Raw genomic sequence first — 26,460 nt, 5'->3', positions numbered from 1 at the left:
CGTGCCAGTCTACGTAAGCAGCAGAGTGTCTCCTACCAGAACAGTCAGTTTTGTCGTTCTCTGCAATACAAAACGTGTCATCACTGTCTATACTTGTGTGTGAAATAGGTAAAATGCACATATTTGGAGCTGTATTATTGTCTCGTGCTGAATGTCTGTGTATTTCACCTACAAATTGTGCTGTTCACCCAACTAGCCGTTTTCCTATGGAAAGAGTTCAGAGCTTATAATGATCTGTCTTTGGGTATGATTGTGACCACTGACATACCACACACACCAGGACAGTGAAGCCACATCCGCTTAGGTTAGATTGCTTACCTACTTGTAGCTAGGTGAACAGGGCTTCATATTAAGAAGTTCGTTCATTTACCTCATCAAGCTCCGAGACTCAACCTGTTATTTGTTTCACTACGACTGTGTGTGTGTGTGTGTGTGTGTGTGTGTGTGTGTGTGTGTGTGTCTACTTTATTTATCTATTTTTCAGTGCAAGTCTGTTGTTGCTACCGTTGTTACTACACAAATGATGGCTTCGCTGATGTTACATCAGCGCATACACGTTGCTATTTTCGAGCCGTTGGGTACGCATACTAAGGCAGTCACCAGTCAGGAGCACTGACAGCAGCACTTGTGAGAAATTAGTCGAGAGTGCAGCTCATCTCTCGCCGCTGCTGCCTTAACGGAGTGTGGTGGTGAGGAAGAAAATATTCTTGTTGCAAGTAATAATAATCGATTAGTCGTTCTGTGATCATTTACTTTATCGGTCATGCCTGTTTGTTGCGCGTGCCTAGAAGTGGTAGATGGTTGCTGCTTTCTGCAGTTAGTCACTGAACTTTATCGAGTGTTATTAGTGCCCAGTTGCGGTATGCAATATACTTCAGTCTGTCCCGCCGCTGTCTGTTGCCTGCCGTCCTCGGTTGTCCTCTACTGTGACCTGCCTTTATATCTGTTGTTCTAGTGTCTCTCCTGCATTCATATTTGATTCAATTATCAGTGATAAAGTCTAGTTACTACTGACAATAACATGACGATAAAGGTCCGCTCTTTCTTTTAAAATATATTTCTTTATTCATAATCTTTCATAGACAAAATCTATAAAATTCGTAATATCTCATAGGAAAATAAAATATAATTTTTGGTTTTAGAAAGAGAAGTGTATGAAGTCAAGTGTCACTTCAGCGTTAGTTATTTCTATTTTGTTTTTGCAGTATGTGTGATTTCGAGGAGCTTTCCGAGAGATAGATTACTACGTTCCTACACTTGAGATATCCTTGCGGAACTATAAACGATGTTGATGATTTTGTCTTAAAGAGTTCATCAGAGCTTTATCTACCGCGAAAAGAAAAGTTTTAAGGTAAAAGGAAGGGCAGCCTCTCTCTCTCTCTCTCTCTCTCTCTCTCTCTCTCTCTCTCCGTAATTTGCCCACCTCTGCTTTAACATCATAGTCATGTTTTATTTCATTATCTTATTATTTTTCTTTGTGAAGAAAAAATGAAAGAATGATAAGATAACTTTTATTCAATAACCATTTCCTTAGTGAAGCTCGTGAAAAATTATATAGAATAAGGGTTAGTTAACAGGAAGGTTGGCACTATTATGAATGTTTAAGTTAGTTATCCATCAACATCCTGATTCTGAAAACTTTTGACAGAGGGCAGTTCTGTCACGGCACCGAAACTTTCGACCAGGCTTCATGTTCCTTGTTTCTCTTAAAGGTTCCTCGATCGATATCAAGGAAGCTTAAAAAAGAATATCTATCGATCGAGAAGCCAGTTTATGTGACAGTGTGGCGAGCATATCCCAGGGGACAGAGGTTCGTGTGTTGCCGTCGGTGAATATGAGAAGGTATTTTTCCAGTATTTACAAGCCTGTTTGTCATTAGTCATGTAAGTCACTCAAAAGATGTCAAATTGTTTTAAGAAGAGATTAACCATCACGGTACCTCTGTACTGGTGATGGTAGTGGTCGTCTCTTAACCATAATTATCATAATTATTTCAGCATGTGTGTGTGTGTGTGTGTGTGTGTGTGGTATTCACGGTTACCAGCCAGTCTTCCCCATTACGGAGAGAGCTCAAAGCTCATATAGACCGATCTTCGAATAGGACTGAAACCACACCACACTCCACACAACTGGAAAGCAAGGCCACAACTTCTCGAATTACATAATCGTAGTGTACCTACTTGCTGCTAAGTGAACAAAGGCTACACATTAAGAGGCTCGCCCATTTGCTTTGCCGCCGCCGGGACTCGAACCCGGGCCTTCTTGGTTGATCCGAGTGTGCTAACCACTACACTACGCGGTGTGTGTGTTTCACTGTTTGATCTGCTGCAGTCTCTGACGAGACAGCCAGACGTTACCCTACGGAACGAGCTCAGAGCTCATTATTTCCGATCTTCGGATAAGCCTGAGACCAGGCACACACCACACACCGGGACAACAAGGTCACAACTCCTCGATTTACATCCCGTACCTACTCACTGTTAGGTGAACAGGGGCTACACGTGAAAGGAGACACACCCAAATATCTCCACCCGGCCGGGGAATCGAACCCCGGTCCTCTGGCTTGTGAAGCCAGCCAGAGGACCGGGTGTGTGTGTGTGTGTGTGTGTGTGTGTGTGTGTGTGTGTGTGATTTTTTTTGTCAGTTTCTGCTTTACTCAGTTGATCTGGTTTAATCCAGTAAAGCTCTGGTCCTACAATCAAGATGCTCGCCACAACAACGTCAAGAATAGCAGTCCTTTCTCTCTGTCGTGACGCAGTTTTGTGGACGAGTCTTGACAGTAGGTTATTTTGGAGCCATCCTGAATTTTTTTGTGCATGCTCAAGGAATTCGTGGAGCTCGACGACTATCCAGTCCATCATTTCGCTGTCATGACGCTGTCGTGATGTAACAGCCATAAGTCTGTGAGGATGCAATCATGAGAGTCAGGTCAGTCGTGACGTAATCATGAAGGAAACCGTTATGACGGGTTCACGACTAAGCTATGAATGTTATTACTGTGTTACGACAAGCTTATTAGTACGTCATGAGAGATAATAGTTTTAACCATTGTTTGGCAACTTACAACACCAACAAAAGCAGATTTCACCAAAATCTCTAAAACCCGATGACTAAAGTTATAGGACATTAGTTTGAGGGATTATAACAGTAACTCTTTTTTGGAACAGGCTGAATGTAGACAAACCTCCAGTAAGAAGGAAAGGTAAAAGTCGATTGACAAAGTTGGAAGAGTTTGGCCGGGCAAGGTGTAATACGGAGGCACCGTTTTTTGAGAACAATTATAGAAAGGTCCAAACGCCTTCTGAGAGTTTAAGCCAGATTAGGTTTTTTTTTTTTTTCATTATTTATTTGGGGGATGAGAAGGGGTGGAGACGGGCGTGAGCTATCTATTTCACTACCAGTGTCTGGATATGGATGGCTTGCTGCTTCAGTTCACACAGTACCACCAATTTCCACACGTTGTCTTCCATCAGCAACATGGAACTGAAATACATTGCATAGATGTGTGGGTGCTACAGAATGTGAATCACATAGGTACTTGCACAACTGTAGGCCTACACTCTTCTTGACTCTATGGTGACGAAAATCTTGAATGTGTGATCGGTGCTTTACTTGTGGACCTTACCCAATATAAACTTATGTTTCTTCATTATAAAGAATATGTAAGTGAATTTATGGTTGGATTCATTTAATTTTATTTTATCTATTCATTCACCATTATTTATTCTTTTTCTTGCAGTTTCTTAAAACCTTCATAATTTCGTTGTTTATTTATTTGTTCCACCTCATACTTACAGGTCCAATACTTATGTAGTTGAATGTTGAAGGTACTTGGAGGAAAGCTAATAATTAAAGTGTTCCTATGTACCTTACAGTATCAGCAAGCCATCATGTTGAACGCGGAGACAGCTTTAATGGGAGAGGAGGAGACTGTGCAAATAATTTCAGGGAAGAGCGGCAAACTTCAGCCCCACTGCATGATGGAAGACTTATCCATGAAATCGCCTCCCACGCTCATTCCACTGACATCAGATTACACCGAGGTATGTACTCTCTCTCTCTCTCTCTCTCTCTCTCTCTCTCTCTCTCTCTATATATATATATATATATATATATATATATATATATATATATATATATATATATATATATATATATATATATATATATATATATATATATATATATATATATATATATATATATATATATATATATATATATATATATATATATATATATATATATATATATATATATATATATATATATATATATATATATATATATATATATATATATATATATATATATATATATATATATATATATATATATATATATATATATATATATATATATATATATATATATATATATATATATATATATATATATATATATATATATATATATATATATATATATATATATATATATATATATATATATATATATATATATATATATATATGTATATATATATATATATATATATATATATATATATATATATATATATATATATATATATATATATATACATATATATATATATATATATATATATATATATATATATATATATATATATATATATATATATATATATATATATATATATATATATATATATATATATATATATATATATATATATATATATATATATATATATATATATATATATATATATATATATATATATATATATATATATATATATATATATATATATATATATATATATATATATATATATATATATATATATATATATATATATATATATATATATATATATATATATATATATATATATATATATATATATATATATATATATATATATATATATATATATATATATATATATATATATATATATATATATATATATATATATATATATATATATATATATATATATATATATATATATATATATATATATATATATATATATATATATATATATATATATATATATATATATATATATATATATATATATATATATATATATATATATATATATATATATATATATATATATATATATATATATATATATATATATATATATATATATATATATATATATATATATATATATATATATATATATATATATATATATATATATATATATATATATATATATATATATATATATATATATATATATATATATATATATATATATATATATATATATATATATATATATATATATATATATATATATATATATATATATATATATATATATATATATATATATATATATATATATATATATATATATATATATATATATATATATATATATATATATATATATATATATATATATATATATATACAGGGTGTTTCTTTAGTTGTGGTACTTACTCAGGGATATGGTAGTTTGGAGGATGCTGAGTAAAAAATACTCTATACACATATAGTGGTTTTTGCTTTGTTTTATCAAAAATGGTAAATGAAAATTAAGTGTGGCGAGCGGCCGAGTATGTGTTGCGGGGACCGCTCTCTCAGGCGGGACACAACCCATGCGGCGATATCTGTCTCTAGAGAAACCTTAATTGAAAGTATACACTTTGGGACTTGAAATCTTTAGAAAGGTTGCATCTAAAATATTTCAATAATTTCATTAGCATTTAGAATACAGTACAATCATGGCAAATAATCGTGGACCATGTCAGTACTGTATTCACCCAACACCCTTCCAAAAGACTACATGGCAACTCAACGCAAACGTCAGTGTCGTGCCTGTGAGCGAAGTTTATTCCTCCACGCTACATACTGACATGGTCCACGATTATTTGCCATGATTGTACTGTATTCTAAATGCTAATGAAATTATTGACTTCTACCTTTCCTTCTTGCTGGAAGTTTGCCTACAATCAGCCTGTTCCTAAAAAGGATGACCGTTCTAATTCCTCAAACTACCATCCTAGAGCTTTAATCTCTTGCTTGTCTAAAGTTTTTTAATCTATCCTCAAACGGAAGATTCTTAAACATCTGTCACATCACAGTCTTCTCTCTGATCGCCAGTATAGCTTCCTTCTAGGTCGTTCTACTGGTGATCTGCTGTTCCTTACTGAGTCTTGGTCATCCTCTTTTAGAAATTTCGGTGAAACTTTTGCAGTCGCATTAGACATATCAAAAGCTTTTAATAGAGTCTGGTACAAAGCTTTGGTTTCAAAACTACCCTCCTACCGTTTCTATCCTTCTCTCTGCAACTTTAGCTCAAGTTTCCTTTCCGACCGTTCTATTGCAGCTGTGTTAGACAGCCACTGTTCTTCTCCTAAATCTCTTAACAGTAGTGTTACTTAGGGTTCTGTCCTGTCACCCACTCTCTTTCTATTATTCATTAATGATCTTACCAAACTTCTTGCCCTATCCACTCCTACGCTCACATCTAATCTCTCGCTAAAACAGCTTCTATGAAGTTAGGCGTTCTGCGGCGTCTCCACCAGTTTTTCTCACCTCTCCAAGTGCTAACTCTGTACAGGGCCTTATCCGTCCTTGTATAGAGTAATCTCCTCATTTTTCGTGAGATTCCACCCTTACATATTTATTAGGTAGGGTGGTATCAAAAGCTTTTCGTCTCATCAACTCCCCTCTTCTGACTGACTGTCTTCAGCCTCTTTCTCACCGCCGAAATGTTGCATCTCTTTGTATATTTTATCGCTATTTTCATGCTAACTGCTCTACTGATCTTGCTAATTGCATGCCTTCCCTCCTCCTGCGGCCTCGCTGCACAAGGCTTTCTTCTTCCTCTCACCCCTATTATATCCAACTCTCAAATGCAAGAGTTAACCAGTATTCTCAATCATTCATGCCTTTTACTGGTAAACTCTGGAACTCCCTACTTGCTTCTGTATTTCCATCTTCCTACGACTTGAATTCTTTTCAGAGGGGTGTCAAGACATTTGCCTCTGACTTTTGGTTAACTCATATTTTTTAAGGAACTGACAACACAGTGGGCTTTTTTTTTTTTACCATATTTTGTTGCCCTTGGCCAGCTGTCCCTCCTTCATAAAAAATAAAGAAAAAATAAAGAAAAGAGTCTGTATATTGACGAAAATTCAAACTATTGTCCCCATATCGACACAGTGTGCATAAATATGTCTGCCAAGGAGGTTGAATAACAGAAGGCGGCATAACGTCACAAAAGTGAAGCCAGCGTGCTATTGATCCGCTGGTGCCCTTACCCCTCCTTACACCCAAAACATTGCCGACCATCCATTGAAAATACATGGGAATGCCGGAGTTACGCTTTTTATTTTCCGTCTTATGTCTATGTTTCTAGGCTGACTACCATATATGTGACCTTAATAGACTCGCAATAATCGTGGCATACTGTGCCAAGAAGACTTAGACGGTAAATCATACATATAAATGAGAAAATACAGTGTTTTCCAGCTTTGATGGCCTTGAGTGAGAGGTGGGAAGTTGTCATTGGGGCAAACGTATGATTGAACAAGGTCATGCGCACATGTAAATATACATGTGTATGTATAGATGTAAACGTGTAGGGAGAAGGTGGGATAAGATGGATCACTTAACACAGCATTGAATCTAGAAATCACATTTATATGCTTTTTGGTAATTTGTGGGTTTGTGGTAGTGCTTTGAAGTCCACACCCGGATCACGGTTTTTAAAGGAAAACAATGAACCACAAGAATTTACAAAATAATATTTTTTGCTCGGTCAAAAATAAAATGATGGAGTAAGACGGACGCCCACTGGTCAATCTTACCCCGCAAACTGAATATGAAGAAACAAATCGTTATTGGCATACAGCACAAATTAAAAACTCTTCCTCGTCATCATCATATCCCTTCATATTGCCCATGAGCCAAATTTATTGGTACATATCAAACGAAGAAACAAACAAAATACAAAATATAAAAACTCTCCCTCATCATCATCTATCCCAGCACAACTTAATAATATAAATCACACACAGAAACCTTTTCCTCAGCATCATCATCATCATCTATCCCTGCACACTGCTTTTGCAATTATCACAATAAACCCACCCTTCGCCTCTCATGGGGTCCATCTTAACCCATTAGTAAATATTCAAAAGTCGAAACGTTTACCATAGTAACTATGTTTACTATGCCAATTTATGGCATCTATATATCATGTATACACTCATGAGCGTGTATAACATAAGTACTAAATCATTATGATAATTATTTAAATGGTGCTTCTCGCACCATACATGATAAAGAGGTTGCCCACAAAAGGTACTTGATCCTTCCATCATTTGAATCTCATGGACTTTATATTTCTGCCCAGAATCATGTCAAGTCCATTCTTCATGTTGCCAAACACTCCTTCATAAACAGAAACTGTCAAAATTTTTCGAAATCTAACTCACTTCGAGAGTTCTGGCATATGGCCAAAAACATTTCCAGTATACCTTTACTTCATTTTTTTCCCTCCCTTATTTCATCCTGGTGCCACTGTTGCCATCTCATCTGTCTCTAAGGCTGAACTAATGTCTCAAACCTTTGCTAATAACTCTAACTTGAATGATTCTGGGCTTGTTCCTCCATCTCCTCTTCCATCTGACTATTTAATGCCTTCAATTAAAATTCTTCACAATGATGTTTTCCATGTCCTAGCTGGCCTAAATCTTCGGAAGGCTTATGAACCTCATTAGTTCCTTCCTATTGTTCTCAAAATTTGTGTTTCCGTGCTTGCACCTTGCTTGACCAAACCCAACTCTAATTATCGACTTCTACCTTCCTTCTTGCGGGAGGTTTGCCTACATTCAACCTGCTCCTGAAAAGAGTGGCCATTCTAGTCCCTCAGACTACCAACATATACCTTTAATTTCTTGCTTGTCTAAAATCTTTGAATCTATCCCGAATAAGAAGATTCATAAACATTTGTCACTTCACAGTTTTCTATCTGATCGCCAACTTTCCTCACTGGATTTTGGCCATCCTCTTTTAAAAATTTTGGTGAAACTTTTATTGTTGCCTTAGACATATGAAAAGTTTTTGATAGATTGACACAAAGCTATGATCTCAAAACTACTCTCCAGCGGTTTCTATCCTCTCTGCAACTTTATCTCAAGTTTCCTCTCCGACCGTTCTATTGCTGTTGTGGTAGACAGCCACTGTTCTCCTAAATCTATTAACAGTGGTGTTCCTCACCACTGTCACCCACTCTCTTCTTATTACTCATTAATGATCTAATCTAAACCAAACTTTTTTTTACCTATCCACTCCTACGCTGATGATACCATACCATCCTACACTTTTCCACGTCTTTTCAGCAACTACCATCCCTTTAAGAAGTTAACAGATCCAACAAGGAAGCCACAGAACTCCTGACTTCTAATATCTTTAAGATTTCTGATTGGAACAGAGAAAACTTTGTAGCGTTCAATGCCTCAAAAATTCAATTCCTCCATCTATCAACTTGACACAACCTTCCAGATAACTATTTCCACTTCTTCAATACTGTCCCGTTCTTCTATACTGAATATCCTCGGTCTGTCCTTCACTTATAATCTAAACAAGAAACAATTCACATTTCATCTCTTGCCAAAGCAGCTTCCATGAAGTTAGGCGTTCTGAGGTGTCTCCACGAGGTTTTCTCACCCCATCCTCCACCCCCCCACCGCTAAAGGGGCAATTGCCGAAACGTGCTGCCGACAATTCCGGCTGGATGCTCTCGGGAGCAAGTACGTTCACACTACCGGGGAGATGTTGCCGGGAGCATCAGCTGGCAGGACGTAAACAAACCAACAAGATGGCTCTCTGCAAGAATGAAGAGGCAGCGATGGTTTTTCTTTTTTTTTTTTTTTTACATGAATTGACGATGGCAGGAAAAAGGAAACGTCTGTGGATGCGCTCGTGGCTGAAAAGACAGGAAACGAAGAGTGTGTACCATACTCTTCTGGCCGAACTTCCTCTGGAAGACTTCGAGACCCTGTGACAATGGATACGCCTTCCAAAGGAACAGTATCAAGAGCTGCTACGGCTTGTGACTCCTCTTATCATGAAGGAGGATACACATAACTCTGGAACTTCCTGCCTACTTCTGTATTTCCTCCTTCCTCTGGCTTGAGCTCTTTCAAGAGGGAGGTTTTAAAACATTTATTCCATACTTCTGGTTAATTATTTTTTCACCTTTTTAGGAACCAGCACCTGAGTTGGCTTTTTTCTAATCAGATTATTGTTACCCTTGGTCATATCCCAACCTGCATAAAATGGGGAAAATACTTGTCCACTGTAAAAAAAATTGTTTGAAATGGGTTGCCCAATTTATTTCGTTAAGTGTCTTACTACTCTCTTAAAGTGCTTTACAAAGGAAAAAAAAGTTTAAAAGGCAGAGTTTTAGATTTTACTGTGCAGGATGAAGCACATGAATATACTACATATGAGATTGGACTATTTAAAACTCGGTACAGCTCTCCTTCAAATCTTAATCAAGTTTCCTTTATGTGAAGACTCATTTTCTCTTTCTTTCACCTCCCTCACTTGCTCCAGCAAGGCCACCTCGGCCTCCCGACTCCAAATGAAGTTGTCTGCATTCATCAAGGATGCTTCTTTGGGTGCCGACATGTTTGTTTATATTGCCGCTAGCGGCAATACAAGACCAACACGGTCGGCTAGTTGCGAGAAGCGCTCCCAGTCTCAGGCCGAGACCCAAAATGCTATCGGCAACACGTTTCGGCAGTATTGCCTCCCGATAATTGCCAAGTGTAAACCCCCCTTAAGGTTAACTCTGTACAAGGCCCATACTTTGAGTACTCTTCGAATACATGGGGAAAGGGGGGCTTTCACTCACAGTTTTATTAGATAGGGTGGAATCTCGGATCTGAAGAAAAAAGTAGGCTAAGTGTGATGTGCCGTACTGGAGTTACCAGAGAGGCAGCATGCGCGGGAAAGCAGCCTACGTAGCTTGCCTGCAGGGTTGCCAGACTGATTTTGCTAGTCATACCAGATCACATGAAGAAAACATACCAAATCTTAACAAACTTACACTACAAAATCGTAGTGTCGGTGTGCATGGCAGCAAAGAAAAAAAAAAAGAAAAGAAAAAGAAAACGATGTCTGCACCTTATGGGTAATCCCCGGATTGCCTAGAATCCTAGATCCGCCCCTGGGTGTAATCTAAAGCTCTTCGTCTTATCAACTCCTCTCCTCTGACTGACTGTCTTTAACCTCTTTCACACCGCCAAAATGTTGCATCTCTTGCTATCTTCTACCGCAAATTTCTCTTCTGATCTTGCTAACTGCATCCCATCCTTCTTCCTGCTACCTCGCTGCGCAAGGCTTTCTTCATCTTCTCACTCCTAGTCTGTCCAACTCTGTAATGCAAAAGTTAACCAGTACTCTCAATCATTCACACCTTTCTCTGGTAAATCTTGGAACTCCCTATACCTGCTTATGTATTTCCAAATTCCTATGACTTAAAATCATTAAGAAGTGATGTTTCAAGACGTTTATCCCTCCTGTAAAGTAACTGGCAACTAAGTGGGCCTTTATCTTTTTTCGCTTTATGTTGCCCTTGGCCAACTTTCCCTTCTTACATAAAAAATTAAGTTTGGCTCTGTTTGCTCAAAATATGCGTTCGTTTGAGTCTGGTGTCACTCGAAGATAGCAGGAGATGCTATATTGCAGTAAAGAGAAAGAGGTTGAGGGCAATCAGTTAAAGGAAAGGAGTTGATGAGACGGAAAGCTTTTAATTCCACCCTGGCTAGAAGAGCTGTATGAATGGAAACCCAACATACTCCGAAGGTCGGTCAGTACGAGCTGAGTTCTTTCCTTATGTTAGGGTCACACTATAGCTTTTTTTACTACGACACCCCAGACGGTCGTCGAGAGGGCTGTCACCTGCAGCAATGACGTCATTTTAACGGATTTTTGGCCTGTCGTATGTTAACGTGACAATATCGTACGATATCTTAAGATGTCCTTGTTGGTACACGACAGTGAATAAGCATTATGGCAATCTAGTGCTGCATTCGACTGTTAGGAAGAGATTCACAACGAGCAAAGCAAATTTCATCATGGCGTACAATGACGTTATGATGGCGTACATCGTTCGACATCAAACGACCCAAAAACCGTTATGCTGGGTCACACTACTTTTTTTTTTTTTTTTCTTTTCTTTTTTTTCTCCTACGGTGCCCCTGACGGTCGTAAAGACCATTTTTCTGCGACTGCATTTAATTGTCGTAATGATTGGGAGCATTTGAATGCAAGAAGGACACGCAAAACGAAGGACGTACGACATCAGATCCTAGAAGTACAATGACTTATATGCTTCGTACGATAACGACCGTTATCGTACGACACCCACAATGATGACGTACGACGTAACAAAGAAAATGGGAACAAACCAGAATTTTCAAATTTTCTTAGTTTGCGACAACTTTTGCTACGCTAACGATGTCGGACGATATCGGACGATGTCAAACGATGTTGAAATAGACGCATGCAGCAAACGTGCGATGACACCCTGTATTCACTTGATGGTGCAAGGGCGCGCCCAGAAGGAGACCCTGGAGGTATTTATATAGGGGGTTCCAAGTGCTTTCCCTTGTCACATCACCTACAGCATCGACATCTACACACATCATCATGAGTCTCCTGAAGTACAACTCTGTCCTTGCTGACATGTAGCCGCATCTCACCAGGGACATCTTGAAGATGGAGTCTTGATATATACATAGTACATGCATGCATACATACATATGATGGGATATCATATTCACTCATGCCCTTCCTCTGTGCCTTCGTCTTCGGTGGGGAACCATCATGAGAATCAGAACTGGAGTTAGTGGGCCAGGGGCAGTGCTGCTAGGTCGAGTTGTGAACTTTATCCTTAATACACCCTTAACATGACCCTGTTTGCTTTAAGATTACCGTTTGTTAAGAATATGTTTATTAAAGATCACTGATATGTATGTACATCAAGAAAACACTCTGAAAACGTATTTTATATTATTTGTGTGGGCATAATCTATACACAGGTGTGAAAAATAATTACCCTAACACATTCTGGAGCAGTTCTGAGCAACTGCAGTTCAAATCAGGTGGAAAATTCTGTGTAATTTAGTGAGAACACCTGCACAAGTTGCGGCGGAAAATAACCACCCGTTATAATGACAATACTCAACAGCACACAATGTACCACCAGAAAGCCAAATTTCCATCATTATTGCAGTAGAGACCAAAATTTTTTACAGTAGATGCGTAACACGCTACTATGCATGAGAATATTATTATTATTATTTTTTTTTTTTTCATTTTTGCAAACCTTGATTTTTCGGCCGTATTTGCAGCTCACAGACATGACACAAAAACCTATTTGTGCCCTGAAAGGGTTAACAACCTCAGAACAACTTCCTGCCGCGAAATGGCTTCCATGAACGCTTGGAGGGACGGTGATAAGGTTGCTCTGAGGTTGCTGGGAACACCACCTCTGGAGGTGGTGGTACTGTCTTATATATGCATATATGTTCACAAAACAACATTTCTATTAGCTTTTTACAAACCTTGCCCCCATGAAAGGATTGTTTTGTAATGCATAAAGTGAAATCTTACGTGGAATACCAAAAAATAAAGCAGAGATGATGAGATTAGCCACAGACGGCGGAGACCCCGGCGACTTGGCTGCTCCTTCTTCTTGTGACCTTTCAGTGTAGCTAGGGTCTTCCATCCAAGACCAACTGATAGAGGAGATCTTAAACTAGTGTATTATGTAGTGAAGCGGTTTTCGATGAGGGTGGCGTGTTGAACCCTCTTACACGGGACCCCTCATAAATATTTATGTACAGTAATACTCTGCTTAACGAACAGGATAGGGGGTGTCAAAGCTGTTCGTAGAGTGGAAATTCGTTAAGCGGACGTAATTTTCCCATAGGAAATAATGGAAATAGAGGGGACGCATTCTGGGCCCGTCCCCAACATACCACATGGGTAAAAAAAAGGAAAAAAAAAAAAGAATATATATATATATATATATATATATATATATATATATATATATTCTATTAGCTTTTTACAAGCCTTGTCCCCAAGAAAGGATTTTTTTGTAATGCATAAAATGAAATCTTACATGAAATACCAAAAAATAAAGCAAAGATGATGAGATCGGCCACAGACGGCGGAGACTCCGGCGACTTGGCCGCTTCTTCTTCTTGTGACCTTTTTAGCTTGGCGTGTTGTCTTTCACCACAATATTAAATTTTTTTTCACTCTTCTATTGCCTGCTATAATGGATATCATATCTTAGTATTCATATACGCTCATGCCACGAGGATAACCTGGACTCCGTAGCACTGAGTGATAGTGAATTACTAATGAAATACCGCGGTATTTCATTAATAATTCACTATCACTCACTGCCACGGAGTCCAGGTTATCCTCATGGCATGAGCATATATGAATACTAAGATATGATAACCATTATAGCAGGCAATAGGGGAGTGGAAAACATAAATTTTGTGGTGAAAGACAACACGCAGGCTAAAAGAGTCACAAGAAGAAGAAGAAGAAACGGCCGAGTCACCGCGAGTCTCAGCATCGTCTGTGGGCGATCTCATCTCTGCTTTATTTTTTGGTATTCCATGTAAGATTTAACTTTATGCATTACAAAACAATCCTTTCTTGGGGGCAAGGTTTGTAAAAAGCTAATAGAAATGTTGTTTTGTGAACATATATGTACATGCAAGAAACATTACTATAATATGAACGGTGGTGAAATAACATTACCTTGAAATTAAATAATGTTACCCTGATGGCGCTCAAATTACCCTAAAACTTTCGAATGCAGCGTTCGTAATGCTTCTACCATGTCGTTTGCAGCGCGTACGGCGTCGTATCTCTCTATAATGCCATAGTACGTCGTATGCCTGATATCGTACGATATCGCCACATTAACGTACGACTTGACTTAAGACATCTTACGACAGGCCAAAAACCGTTAAAATGACATCATTGCTAATGACAGCCCTCTCCACAACCGTCGGGGGCGTCGTAGTAAAAAAAAAGCTGTAGTGTGACCTCCAGCATTAAAATACTGAGTTACGATTGGTTTTTTAACATTGTCGCCAGAATCAAAGTGGCGAGTGCGACCGCTCATAAGTTGTCGCCAGTTCCCTGGGCCAGTACTGCCAGGTGCAGGGTAATTACCTTGTTTTAGGATAATTTGAGCATATTAGGGTAACATTATTTCATTTTGGGGTAAGATTATTTCATCCCTGTACATATTATGGTAATGTTTCTTGCATGTACATACATATAAATGATCTTTAATAGATATATTTTTTGATAAACAGGATGATTTTAAGGGAAAAAGGGTAATGTTTCAGGTTTATTCAGGATAAAGTTCACAAGTCGACCTGGCATCACTGCCCCTGGCCCACTAATTCGAGTTCATACTGCGATTCTCACGATGGTTCCTAACCGAAGACGAAGGCACAGAGGAAAGGCATGCGTGAGTTTGATACCCCATCGTATGTATGTATGCATGCATGTACTATGTAGGGTAAGACGGACCACTTAACACAGTACTGAGTCTAGAAACCACATTTATATGATTTTTGGGGGTTTGTGGGTTTGTGGTGGTGCTTTGGGATGTTATCTTCGAAGTCCACACCCGGATCACAGTTTTTAAAGGAAAACAATGAACCACAAGAATTTTCAAAATAATAATTTTTACTGGTCCAAAAATAAAATGATGGAGTAAGACGGATCCCCACTGGTCAATCTTACCCCGCAAACTGAATATGAAGAAACAAATCGTTATTGGCATACAGCACAAATGAAAAACTCTTCCTCGTCATCATCATATTCTTTCACATTGCCCATGAGCCAAATTTTTTGGTACAAATCAAACGAAGAAACAAACAAAACACAGAATAAAAAACTATCCCTCATCATCATCTATCCCTGCACAACTTAATGATATAAATCACACACAAAAACCTCTTCCTCAGCATCATCATCATCATCTATCTCTGCACACTGTTCATGACTTCAGCTTCAGCAATTACCACAACAAACCCACCCTTCGCCTCTCATGGGATCCATCTTACCATATTAGTAAATATTCAAATGTCGAAATGTTTATCAAAGTATCTATGTTTACTATACCAATTTATGGCATCTATATATCATGTATACATGTACATTCATGGGCATGTATAACATAAGTACTAAATCATTATAATAATTATTTCAATATAAAACAAGCAATGTCTTACCTTGTGCATATAACATCAGCACTGCATAAAATGACAATTTTTTCCCTCTGAAGCGCAAGGGAAATTTAGCGGGCCTACTGGTAGTGATGACGTCATTGTTGAACAACGTGAAGACCATCTATAAAAAAAAATTTATATTTTTTAAATTCGCCCTTTATGCTTGGATTTAGAAGGGGGTTCCATCTTACTCCATGGGCCCGTCTTACCCTACCTTCCCTTACATATGTATGTAGACTCTATCCTCAAGATGTCCCTGGCGAGATGTGGCTCCGTGTCAGCGAGGACAGAGATGTACTTTAGGGCACTCATGATGATGTGTGTAGATGTCGATGCTGTAGGTGATGTGACATGGGAAAGCACTTGGAACCCCTATATATATACCTCCAGGTATATATATATATATATATATATATATATATATATATATATATATATATATATATATATATATATATATATATATATATATATATATATATATATATATATATATAGGCGCGCCCTTGCGTCATCAAGTGAATACAGGGTGTCATCGCACGTTTGCTGCATGCGTCTACTTCGACATCATTTGACTTTGTCGGACATCGTCCGACATCGCTAGCTTAGCAAGCGTTTTCACAAACCAAGAAAATTTGAAAATTCTGGTTTGTTCCCATTTGCTTTTTACGTCGTACGTCATCGTTTTGGGTGTCGTACGAGACCATATACGTCAGGATCCGATGTCATACGTCCTTCGTTTTGCGTGTCCATCTTGCACTGAAATGCTCCCAATCATTATGACAGTCGAATGCAGTCGCAGAAAAATGGCCTACACGACCGTTGGGGGCATTGCAGTAAAAAAAAAAAAAAAAAATTGCTGTAGTGTGACCCCAGCATTAGGGGAACGGCTAGCTGGGTAACCAGCAGACGACCTATATGTGAATACTCCAAACATATGGACAGGTAACGCCCCTGTACCGAGTTGGTTAGCAGTTGGGATAGGGATGAAGAAAAAAAGTCAAAACTGGCGGAGACGACTCAAAGCGTCTAACTTCATAAAAGCTGTTTTAGCTAGAGATGAGACATGAACTTTCCAGTTTGTATTATAAATAAAGGAAAGACTGAGGATGCTAAGTCTAGAAAAGGGGCAGTTTAGTGTCATTGAAAAAGAGGGGATAGTTGTCTGGTAGGTTGTGTTGATGGATGGAGAAATTGAATTTTGAGGCACTGAACAATACTAAGTTTGCTGTCCCAATCAGAAATAATACGAATCTCAAGGTCAGGCATTCTTTGGTTTTCCTACGTGAACTGTTTACATCGTGAAGGATTGGTCGTCCCAGCAAGTCCAGCATCACAACAATTTTCCGTTCTTAGTGACAGTAGAAAAAAGAGCTGAACGACGCCATTTGGTGTTCAATTTGCTTAGCCAGCAGCAATTAAAAACAGGCAGCATGCTGGGAGAAATTTATCCTGTGTGATGCCACCTTAACCCTGTAACTTAACTCTTTTTTTTATTTGATGTAGTTGACATGCATGTTATAATTTCTGTAAATATTCTTCTTAAGTAATAAAACTAGTTAACTACCTACCTTTGGTTATGAAATATAGGTTATAGATAATAATATATTTATTCTTTTGTAAAAGTCAAACTTAGCTTGACAGTATGTATTATTGCAGGATGACTCCAACCCGGCTGTTGAAAATAGCTCAGTTGAGCGACAGTTACCCTCAAAGACCATACGTTCATGTTCCTGCTGTTGGCCCCAAATCAGTCCCTTCTTCAGGCAGGTGAGAATCGCCATTATTGCTGCTCAAGATTACATGTGATATGCATCTGGTGGTATAGTGCCTGGTCTTATTGTGATGTGTTTCAGCTAATCTTGACCATCGTGACGGGCATGGGGGGTCTCGCAATCGGGACAATCTATGCCTATCCTGCTGTAGCCTTAGCGCGGTGGGAGGATGCCGATTTGAAGCTTTCTACCACACAGATCACATGGTTCGGTGAGCTCTGTACCTGATGTTTTCCACAAGTATATATTGATGACGAAAGTCATATATATATATATATATATATATATATATATATATATATATATATATATATATATATATATATATATATATATATATATATATATATATATATATATATATATATATATATATATATATATATATATATATATATATATATATATATATGTGTGTGTGTGTGTGTGTGTGTGTGTGTGTGTGTGTGTGTGTGTGTGTGTGTGTGTAAGATGGGAAACTAGTCATGGGGAACAAAAAAAAAAAAAAAAAAAATAACCCGCTTAATTACCAGTTCCCTTAGAAACCAACAGAGTTAGCCAAAAGACAGGGACAAATGTCTTGAAACCTTCCTTTTAAAAGAAGTCAAGTAGTAGGAAGATGGAAATACAGAAGAAAGCATGGAGTTCCAGAGTTTACCAGAGAAAGGTATGAATAATTGAGAGTACTGTTTACCTTTTGCATTAGGGAGTTGGACAGAATAAGGGTGAGAGGAAGAAGAAAACCTTGTGCAGTGAGGCCAGAAGAGGAGGTGAGGCATGCGGTTAGCAAGATCAAAAGACCAGTTAGCATGAAAATAGCAGAAGATAGCAAGAGATGCAACATTCCGGCAGTAAGAAAGAGGCTGAAGACAGTCAGTCAGAGGAGGGGAGTTGATGAGACGAAAAGCTTTAATACTGTGTGAGTGGAACCCCTTCAAACCTGCGAAGAGTACTCCATACAAGGACGGATAAGGCCCTTGTACAGAGTTAGCAGTTGAAGCGATGAGAAAATTTAGCAGAGACGCCTCAGAACACCTAATTTCATATAAGGTGTTTTCCAAGAAATGAGATGTGAAGTTTCCAGTTTAGATTATGAGTAAAGGACAGACCAAGAATATTCAGTGTAAAAGAAGGGGACAGCTCAGTGTCATTGAAGAAGAGGGGATAGTTGTCTGGAAGGTTGTATCGAGTTCATAGATGGAGGAATTGAGTTTTTGAGGCATTGAACAATACTAAGTTTTCTCTGCCCCAATTAGAAATTTTAAAGAGATAAGAAGTCAGGCGTTCTGTGGCGTCCCTGCGTGACCTGCTGACTTCTTGAAGGGTTGGTCGTCTCTGAAAGTATGTGGAAAGATGTAGGGTCGTATCATCAGTGTAAAGGCAGGTTTCAACGTGACAATCTGCAACTAGAATTTTACGTCGGTAGAGTTTCCGACTCAAAATCGGTGCCTAGCGACTGGAGACACCAGTCGCAAAACAAGACCAACTGTTGGTCTTGTTAGTCAATTTGCGACTTTATTTACGTCGTGACGTCATAGAGTAAGCTTTGAAAATATGGTCTCCAGGTATAGAGAAGATGTTAGAGTTGGTGAGGGAAAAAGAACACATCTGGGACCCCTGAAATTAATTATACAGTGAAAAAAGCTTGTGCAAATAGTCGTTCAACGAAATAACTGCCACTCCATTAGAACTGTTTCCTTCAATGCAGTATTGTTGGAGGTGAGGATTGAAGACTTGTCAGGATTTAATTTGATGGTAATTGTGCATAGTCTTCTTAAGATTAACAATTTTCTTATGGGAAATGTAGGCTAATTTAGAGTGTGGTAGACACTCCTTTCTTTCCTTCTACTAAGCCAGGAACGTATCCACAGGCATTTTCTTTTCTGCTGACTCTTCCGATACGCCAAAAGAAGAGCAACCACAGCTTCAGTAACGTCACTGGAGGAAAACATCTTGGCGGTTAGCTGTTTGTTTACATTCACTTCCCACGAAGGCGCCAACTAGTCGATACTCTTCAGTTGTTACGTGTGACACTTTCCTACTATAACGGATGAGTCGGAAACTCTACTGACGTAAAATTTCAGTCGCAAATTGGCACATGTGAACCCGCCTTAAGAGTGGATAGGACAAGAAGTTTGGTTAAGATCATTAATGAATAATAGAGATTAGGTGACAGGACAGAACCGTAAGGAACACAACTGTTAATAGACTTATGAGAAGAACAGTGGCCATCTATCACGGCTGTAATAGAACGGGCAGAAATGAAACTTGAGATAAAGTTGCAGAGAGAAGGATAGAAACCGTAGGTGGTCAGTTTTTAAATCAAAGCTTTGTGCTAGATTCTATGAAAAGCTTTTGATATGTTTGATGGAACAGTAAAAGTTTCACCAGAATCTCTAAAAGAGGACAACCAAGACTCAGTAAAGAAAGCCAGAACATCACCAGTAGAATGTCCTTGACGTAAGCCATATTGGCGATCAGATAGAAGATTGTGAAGTGACAGATGTTTGAGAATCTTATTGAGGAGAGAGGATATATTAAAAAACTTTAGACAAGCAAGAGATTAAAGCTATAGGGCGGTAATTTAAGGGATTAGAATGGTCACCCTTTTTTTTTTTTTTTTAGGAAGAAATTGAATGTAGGCAAACCTCCAGCAAAAAGGAAAGGTAGAAGTCAATAGACATAGTTGAAAGAGTTTAGCCAGGCAAGGTGCAAGCACGGAAGAACAGTTTTTGAGAACAAAAGAGGGACCACATCAGGTCCATAAGCCTTCCAAGGGTCTAGGCCAGTGAATGAATGGAAAACATCTTTACGAAGAACTTTAACTGAAGGCATGAAATAATCAGAGGGAGGAGGAAAAGAAGGGACAAGCTCAAAATCATCCAAAGTAGAGTTGTTAGCAAATGTTTAAGAGAAGAGTTTAGCTTAAGAGACAGATGAGATGGCTGTGGATCAGGATGAAATAAAGGAGGGAAAGATGGAGAAGTAAAGTTATTGGAGATGTTTTTTGGCCAGATGCCAGAAGTCTCGAGGGAAGCTGGAGTTTGAAAGATTTTGACATTTTCTATTTATGAAGAAGTGTTTGGCAAGTTGAAGAACAGACTTAATATGATTCCGGGCAGAAATATAAAGTGCATGAAATACAGACGAGGGAAGGCTCAAGTACCTTTTGTGGGCAACCTCTCAATCATGTATAGTGAGAGTACAGGCTGTGTTGAACCAAGGTTTAAAAGGTTTAGGCTGAGAAAAAGAGTGAGGAATGTAACTTCCATGCCAGACACTATCACCTCTGTTATGCGTTCGGCTTACAGTAATCATTACGGGGAAAATAAGCATAATACCTCCTGTATATGGAGGCAGTGGCGTAGTGGATAAGGTGGTGAGCGTGGGATCGGGCAGATATCCACGCGTAGGTTCGAATCCCACCACATACCACTTTGAAGCTATGCCATTTGTCGAGTGGTTCAAAGATATCTACAAGTCACCATGATACCCAGGTTTTAGGCGGTTACACCAAAGATGCGCTTGGGTGGTAATATGGGCCCTAATATGGGTACCACTATAGATAAAATTGCCTGCGCCACTAATGGGCAGAAGCTTAACAGCGCTTCCTACATATACTCTTCAGTATGGCTACAGGTGGTATAGGCCATAACATAAAGAAAAAAAGAGGTTTCTCAAACTGGCAGAAGCAAAACGCCAAAGCCACCTCTGTTCTTGGTATTTTGAGGAGTGATTGGAGAAATAGGACAAGATACAGAAATGAAATTGTGATCGGAGGAGCCGAAAGGAGAAGATAGGATAGCAGAAAGGTTTATAACTGGTTTCTTCTTCCCTGAAATCATTATACATAGCACAAGAAAAACCAGTTATAAACCTACAAACACAAGATCTACTGATATTGCCTACACAAAAAAAGAAAACCAACGCAGCTTGTCACTGTAGCAAGCACCCCAACCACAACACAGAACCAGCCAATCACATCGCTGCCTCCACTCCACCAGACCACGCAGTGTGCCAACCAAGCAGGTTGCATCAATTCACAGCTACCTTCTACCTGATCCATTCACGGGATATATAAGCCACACTTGCCATACTTCACACATTCACACCTGACGTGCACACTCACGGCGAACCATGACAAGTCCTGCTCACCACCCTGGACTTGTTAAATGGTTCAATGTTAAAGCAGGTTACGGGTTCATCCAGGACCAAAACACGGGTACAGATGTTTTTTGCCACGCATCTGGTCTCACCCGTCCTCTTAAGGAGCGCCCTCCCAGAGAAGGAGACCAAGTTCTTCTCGCCGTTAGGGAGGAGCTAAGGGACCAGAGGCGTGGGACGTTGCGCCAGTCAGCACAACATCTGTCCCTTCGAAGACCTGGAACCGTTCACCGCGGACGCGACAAGGTGGAAGCGAAGAGGATATCCAGGCAAAAATATACGCTTGTATATTTACGGCAAAGGCGTTGGCAGGTGGGGATCATCGCCAGCTTCAGGAATTGATCCCTCTCATCCTGCAGCACAACGGCCTGCCTGCAGTTTACATCCCCAAAAGCGCCTTGCCTGCCAACACCCGCGCCAACCCAAGGCTCTCCCGGCGAGGTCTTCCCGGAGCTATGGGGAAGACAGAGGAGCCACCCGTGGCTGCTCCAAACACCCAACTACCAACAACAGGAGCAGAAGCAGAGCCAACGGGAGACAAACCCCGGAACTTGAAGGAGACACAGGACGGCGTGCCGGGGGAAGAGGAAGAGGAAGAAGAAGAAGAAGATGACGACGACGACGAAGAAGACGACGAGGAGGAGGATGAGGAAGTGGACGTCCTGGGTAGCGGAAGTGAAGGGGAGGCTACTTCTCCCCAGGGCGGCAAGCCAAATCTCCCCTCCGACCCCCAGCCCCTCTCCGGCAAGCAGGAAGACGACGGCTGGGTCACCAAGACAAAGCGGCGACGAAGGCCTTCACCTAATACCTTTAGGTTGGTGCTTCCGAAGGCCGAACGGAAAACCACGCCGACAATTGCCCTTCGTGAGTCGCCCACCGTCACCAAGTTAAGGCGAGAGAAACGGACGGGGAAAGTCCGCGAAGACGTGCTGTCCGGCGTCTACATTCATGAAGAAAACCGCTTCGTGGGCAACATCAAAGGATACACAGGATTCGGTGGTTACTTGAGCCACCCGTATCCAAAAGACAGCAGTGCACCACTGAAGTGAGGTTAAACGCCACTGTGTCAGACTCATGCCTGGACGGGTGACCGGTTGGGCCAGTGACGTTAAGCGACGCTGCGTCCGTTCAAACCTGGACGGGTGACCATCTTCATTACTATTCATATTTATGTATTTATTTAATGTTTTTCCCCTTTTATTTTGAATGTAATTATGTATTTATTTAGTGTTTTCCACCTTTAATTGTAACACAATAGCAAGCTGGACCGCCCAGCAACTATGCTCTTTTTCTGTTTTTCTGTATTTCTATGTTTTTTTGTATCTTGTACTGTCCCACCCCTTGTTTGTATCTTCCCCCTCCTTTTCTCAATAAACTTTGAAACTTTGAAACTTTGAAACTTCACACATTCTGTCTGAAGATGTTCCCTGAAGAGGAACAAAACGTTGCTACAAGCTCTGTTTTTGGACAGCTCATCGGGACTCATACTGTTCAAGAGAAATAATTAATTAGACAAATAGAAAAGACAGCAAAAACTTAATGATACTGAAGTCGCTCATGCTTTTAACATCATCTGTAAGACAGAAAATTTACTCCCTGGCTACACTAATATATATATATATATATATATATATATATATATATATATATATATATATATATATATATATATATATCATGAATATATATATATATATATATATATATATATATATATATATATATATATATATATATATATATATATATATATCATGTTATAGCCTATAGCGCCTGTAGGTTTACTTGAACAGTATGGAAAGCAATTTTACTTATAGTTGTATTCAAATTAGGGTCCATATCACCTACCCAAGCACATCTTTGGTGTAAGGCAATTACACCTCCACCTAGAACCTGGGTACAATGGTGACATGCAGGTAACTTTAAACCACTCGACAAATGACATAGTTTCAAGACGGCTCGTGGTGGAATTCGAACCTATGCATGAATGTGTGCCCAATCCAACGCTCACCACCTTATCCACTACGCCACCATATGTTACGGTGATGATTGTATGGGGAAGCTAGACATAGGAAGAAGACCGTTTATGGTGATTTAGGATTTCGAGATGTGTGGCGTACTAAAAGCGAATGTTGCGTGTTGCAGCGTCCACGCCAATGGTAGTATCAGTGGTGATCAGCGCCGTGGCTGGGGTGGTGGTGGAGCGCCTTGGAGTCCGCCTGTGTCTGACCATCAGCACATGCGTCCTCTGCTTCACCTGGGTCATGATCGCCAAGGCCACAGGCTTCTGGGTGCTTCTAGTTGCTCGAGTCCTTCAAGGCATTGTAGGTGAGCATCCATCAATCCATCCTTACCTCTGAAATTCACTAATGGAACAAAGCCACAAACAAACATCAGAAAAAAAAAAAGACAGCAAAGCTAAGTCGCTTACAGTTCATGTCATTGATAATTTTGTAGAAAGAATGTGACAGAGCCTGTTTGGAAATCAGTAGTAGAATCTCATTGTCAATAATTGGTTGGCAGTTAAATAAGTCAGATATAGTGTGCATTGTTTTTATTAATTTGTCCCTTCCTGTTGCAGCTTCGGTGAATATGGTTGTGATAGTAGTGTACCCCGCAGAGGTGAGTCAAGTACAATGGCGGGGCATCATGATTGGTGTGATTGAGGCTATGATAATGCTGGGTGCCTTACTGACCTACCTAGGAGGTCTTATCCTTTCCCCAAGCCTTCTTGCCTTCACCTTCGCCGCTTTTCTCGTGCCCCCACTAGTACTCTTCTTCTTCTTGAGGGAGTCACCGCTGTGGCTGGCGCGGAGGGACCGCGAGGATGATATCGTGGAAACACTCGTATGTCTTCGAGGTAACAGTGTTGACATAAAGCCTGAACTTGAGCTTGTCAAGTCTACTGTCTGCACAGAGAAAGTACATAATCCCGCATCTGCAGAACAGCTGATGTTGTTCAGAAAACCTGGTTACTTAAGATCCATCGTTCTTTGTATCTTAGTCTTACTCTTTAAAGAGTTAACTGGGCAATACGCTGTCCTAATCTATACGGTCAAGATGTTCCAGTTGGTGGGTTCCACTCTAGATCCTTACTGGTGTGCAGTGGTGATGGGCATGGCACGATTCTTACCCTGCTTTCTATCCTGGATATTAATAGAAAGACTTCCACGCCGTCTCCTGCTGTCCACTTGCATGACAGTGACGGCCGTATCCCTTGCAATTCTTGGGGTCTTCCTGTCAGTGTGGTCAGACTCAAGGGAGGACCTTGTTCCACACATGGGATTGGTGCCTGTCGTGTGCCTCTCAATATTCACTCTAGCCTATGGGATTGGCATCGGCCCCATCTCATGGACAATAGTGGAGGAGCTCCTCCCTTCGCAAGTAAGGAACATTGGCACTGGAATCATCAATGTTTGCTTCAGTATTTTCCAGAGCATTGTGGGATTGACTTTCCCTTTCAGTGTAATGGTTGTAGGAGTGGGCGGAGTGTTCATCGCATACTCCTTGTGTTCACTGTGTGGAGTAATCTTTGTGGTCACCTGTCTACCAGAGACCCAAGGGAGATCCTTTACAGAGATACAGACTAAGTTATCAAAAGAAAATACCAGCGTAATGTAAGGACTTGTATATTTTCCTCTTTTATCATTAATACATTCAAGAAGTTATTGTAAATAAAATTGTGATTACAACTGTATACTTTATTTCTGCGTGAATAATCACAACATTTGTGAGTTCAGGTCGGAACACCTAGCATGGCTTTATATAGGGTGTAACATGAGTTTCTGCTGATACTGCTTGAGGTGAAAGTACAGTTAGCCCCCGCAGTTGGCGAATCTCAACTTGGCGAAATTCACTTTTGGCAGTAGGTGGCAAAATTGGATCCAATTAACAAAACAGTACACACCAAAGAAAATTACATAAAACACAAAATGATTAACACTCTTAAAGACACAACTTATTATATAACAATAAACGAACACGAACAAGGACATGAACATAGTTGGTTTAAGAAACCAATTAACAAAATATCAATGCAACCACCCAGACCGGTCTACACAGGATAAAACACTATAAATATGTCAAACTACCTCCCAAGTCCACCCGATTACAAATAAATAAATAAATAAATAAACAAAGAAAAAAAGGAAAAATATATATACAAAAAGAAAATAATAATAAATATTAAATAACTGGAAAAAATTAATTAAACAAAAAATATATATATAAATAAATAAATGAATAAATAAATAAATAAATAGAAATAAGTA

General features: G+C 39.1%; 1 protein-coding gene across 4 annotated transcripts; it reads left to right on the top strand.

Annotated features, from left to right (window-relative positions):
• Positions 1-568: 568 nt before the first annotated feature.
• LOC123505437 (facilitated trehalose transporter Tret1-2 homolog) lies at positions 569-25,881 on the top strand. 4 transcript variants are annotated; one of them, XM_045256718.1, is made up of 6 exons: positions 569-689; positions 3,876-4,043; positions 17,910-18,020; positions 18,107-18,236; positions 24,335-24,517; positions 24,771-25,881. In XM_045256718.1, the coding sequence occupies exons 2-6, from the start codon at positions 3,891-3,893 to the stop codon at positions 25,808-25,810; spliced, it is 1,617 nt and encodes a 538-aa protein (XP_045112653.1). In that variant the 5' UTR covers positions 569-689; positions 3,876-3,890; the 3' UTR covers positions 25,811-25,881. The 4 variants fall into 4 exon arrangements, with proteins under 4 accessions (XP_045112653.1, XP_045112655.1, XP_045112654.1 ...); XM_045256720.1 differs by having other exon boundaries at positions 594-716; XM_045256719.1 differs by lacking the exon at positions 569-689 and adding an exon at positions 1,677-1,842.
• Positions 25,882-26,460: the final 579 nt, after the last annotated feature.

Source organism: Portunus trituberculatus, chromosome 18, assembly GCF_017591435.1.
Source record: "Portunus trituberculatus isolate SZX2019 chromosome 18, ASM1759143v1, whole genome shotgun sequence".
NCBI lineage: Eukaryota > Metazoa > Arthropoda > Malacostraca > Decapoda > Portunidae > Portunus > Portunus trituberculatus.
Note: the sequence above shows the minus strand (reverse complement) of the source record. Positions and strands in the feature narration are given on the sequence as shown.

Coding starts and splice junctions, on each gene's coding strand:
- LOC123505437 (XM_045256718.1), top strand. CDS start 3,891: ATGTTGAACGCGGAGACAGCTTTAATGGGAGAGGAGGAGACTGTGCAA. Junction 18,021..18,106: donor TCAGTCCCTTCTTCAGGCAG/GTGAGAATCGCC, acceptor GATGTGTTTCAG/CTAATCTTGACCATCGTGAC. Junction 18,237..24,334: donor CACACAGATCACATGGTTCG/GTGAGCTCTGTA, acceptor TGCGTGTTGCAG/CGTCCACGCCAATGGTAGTA.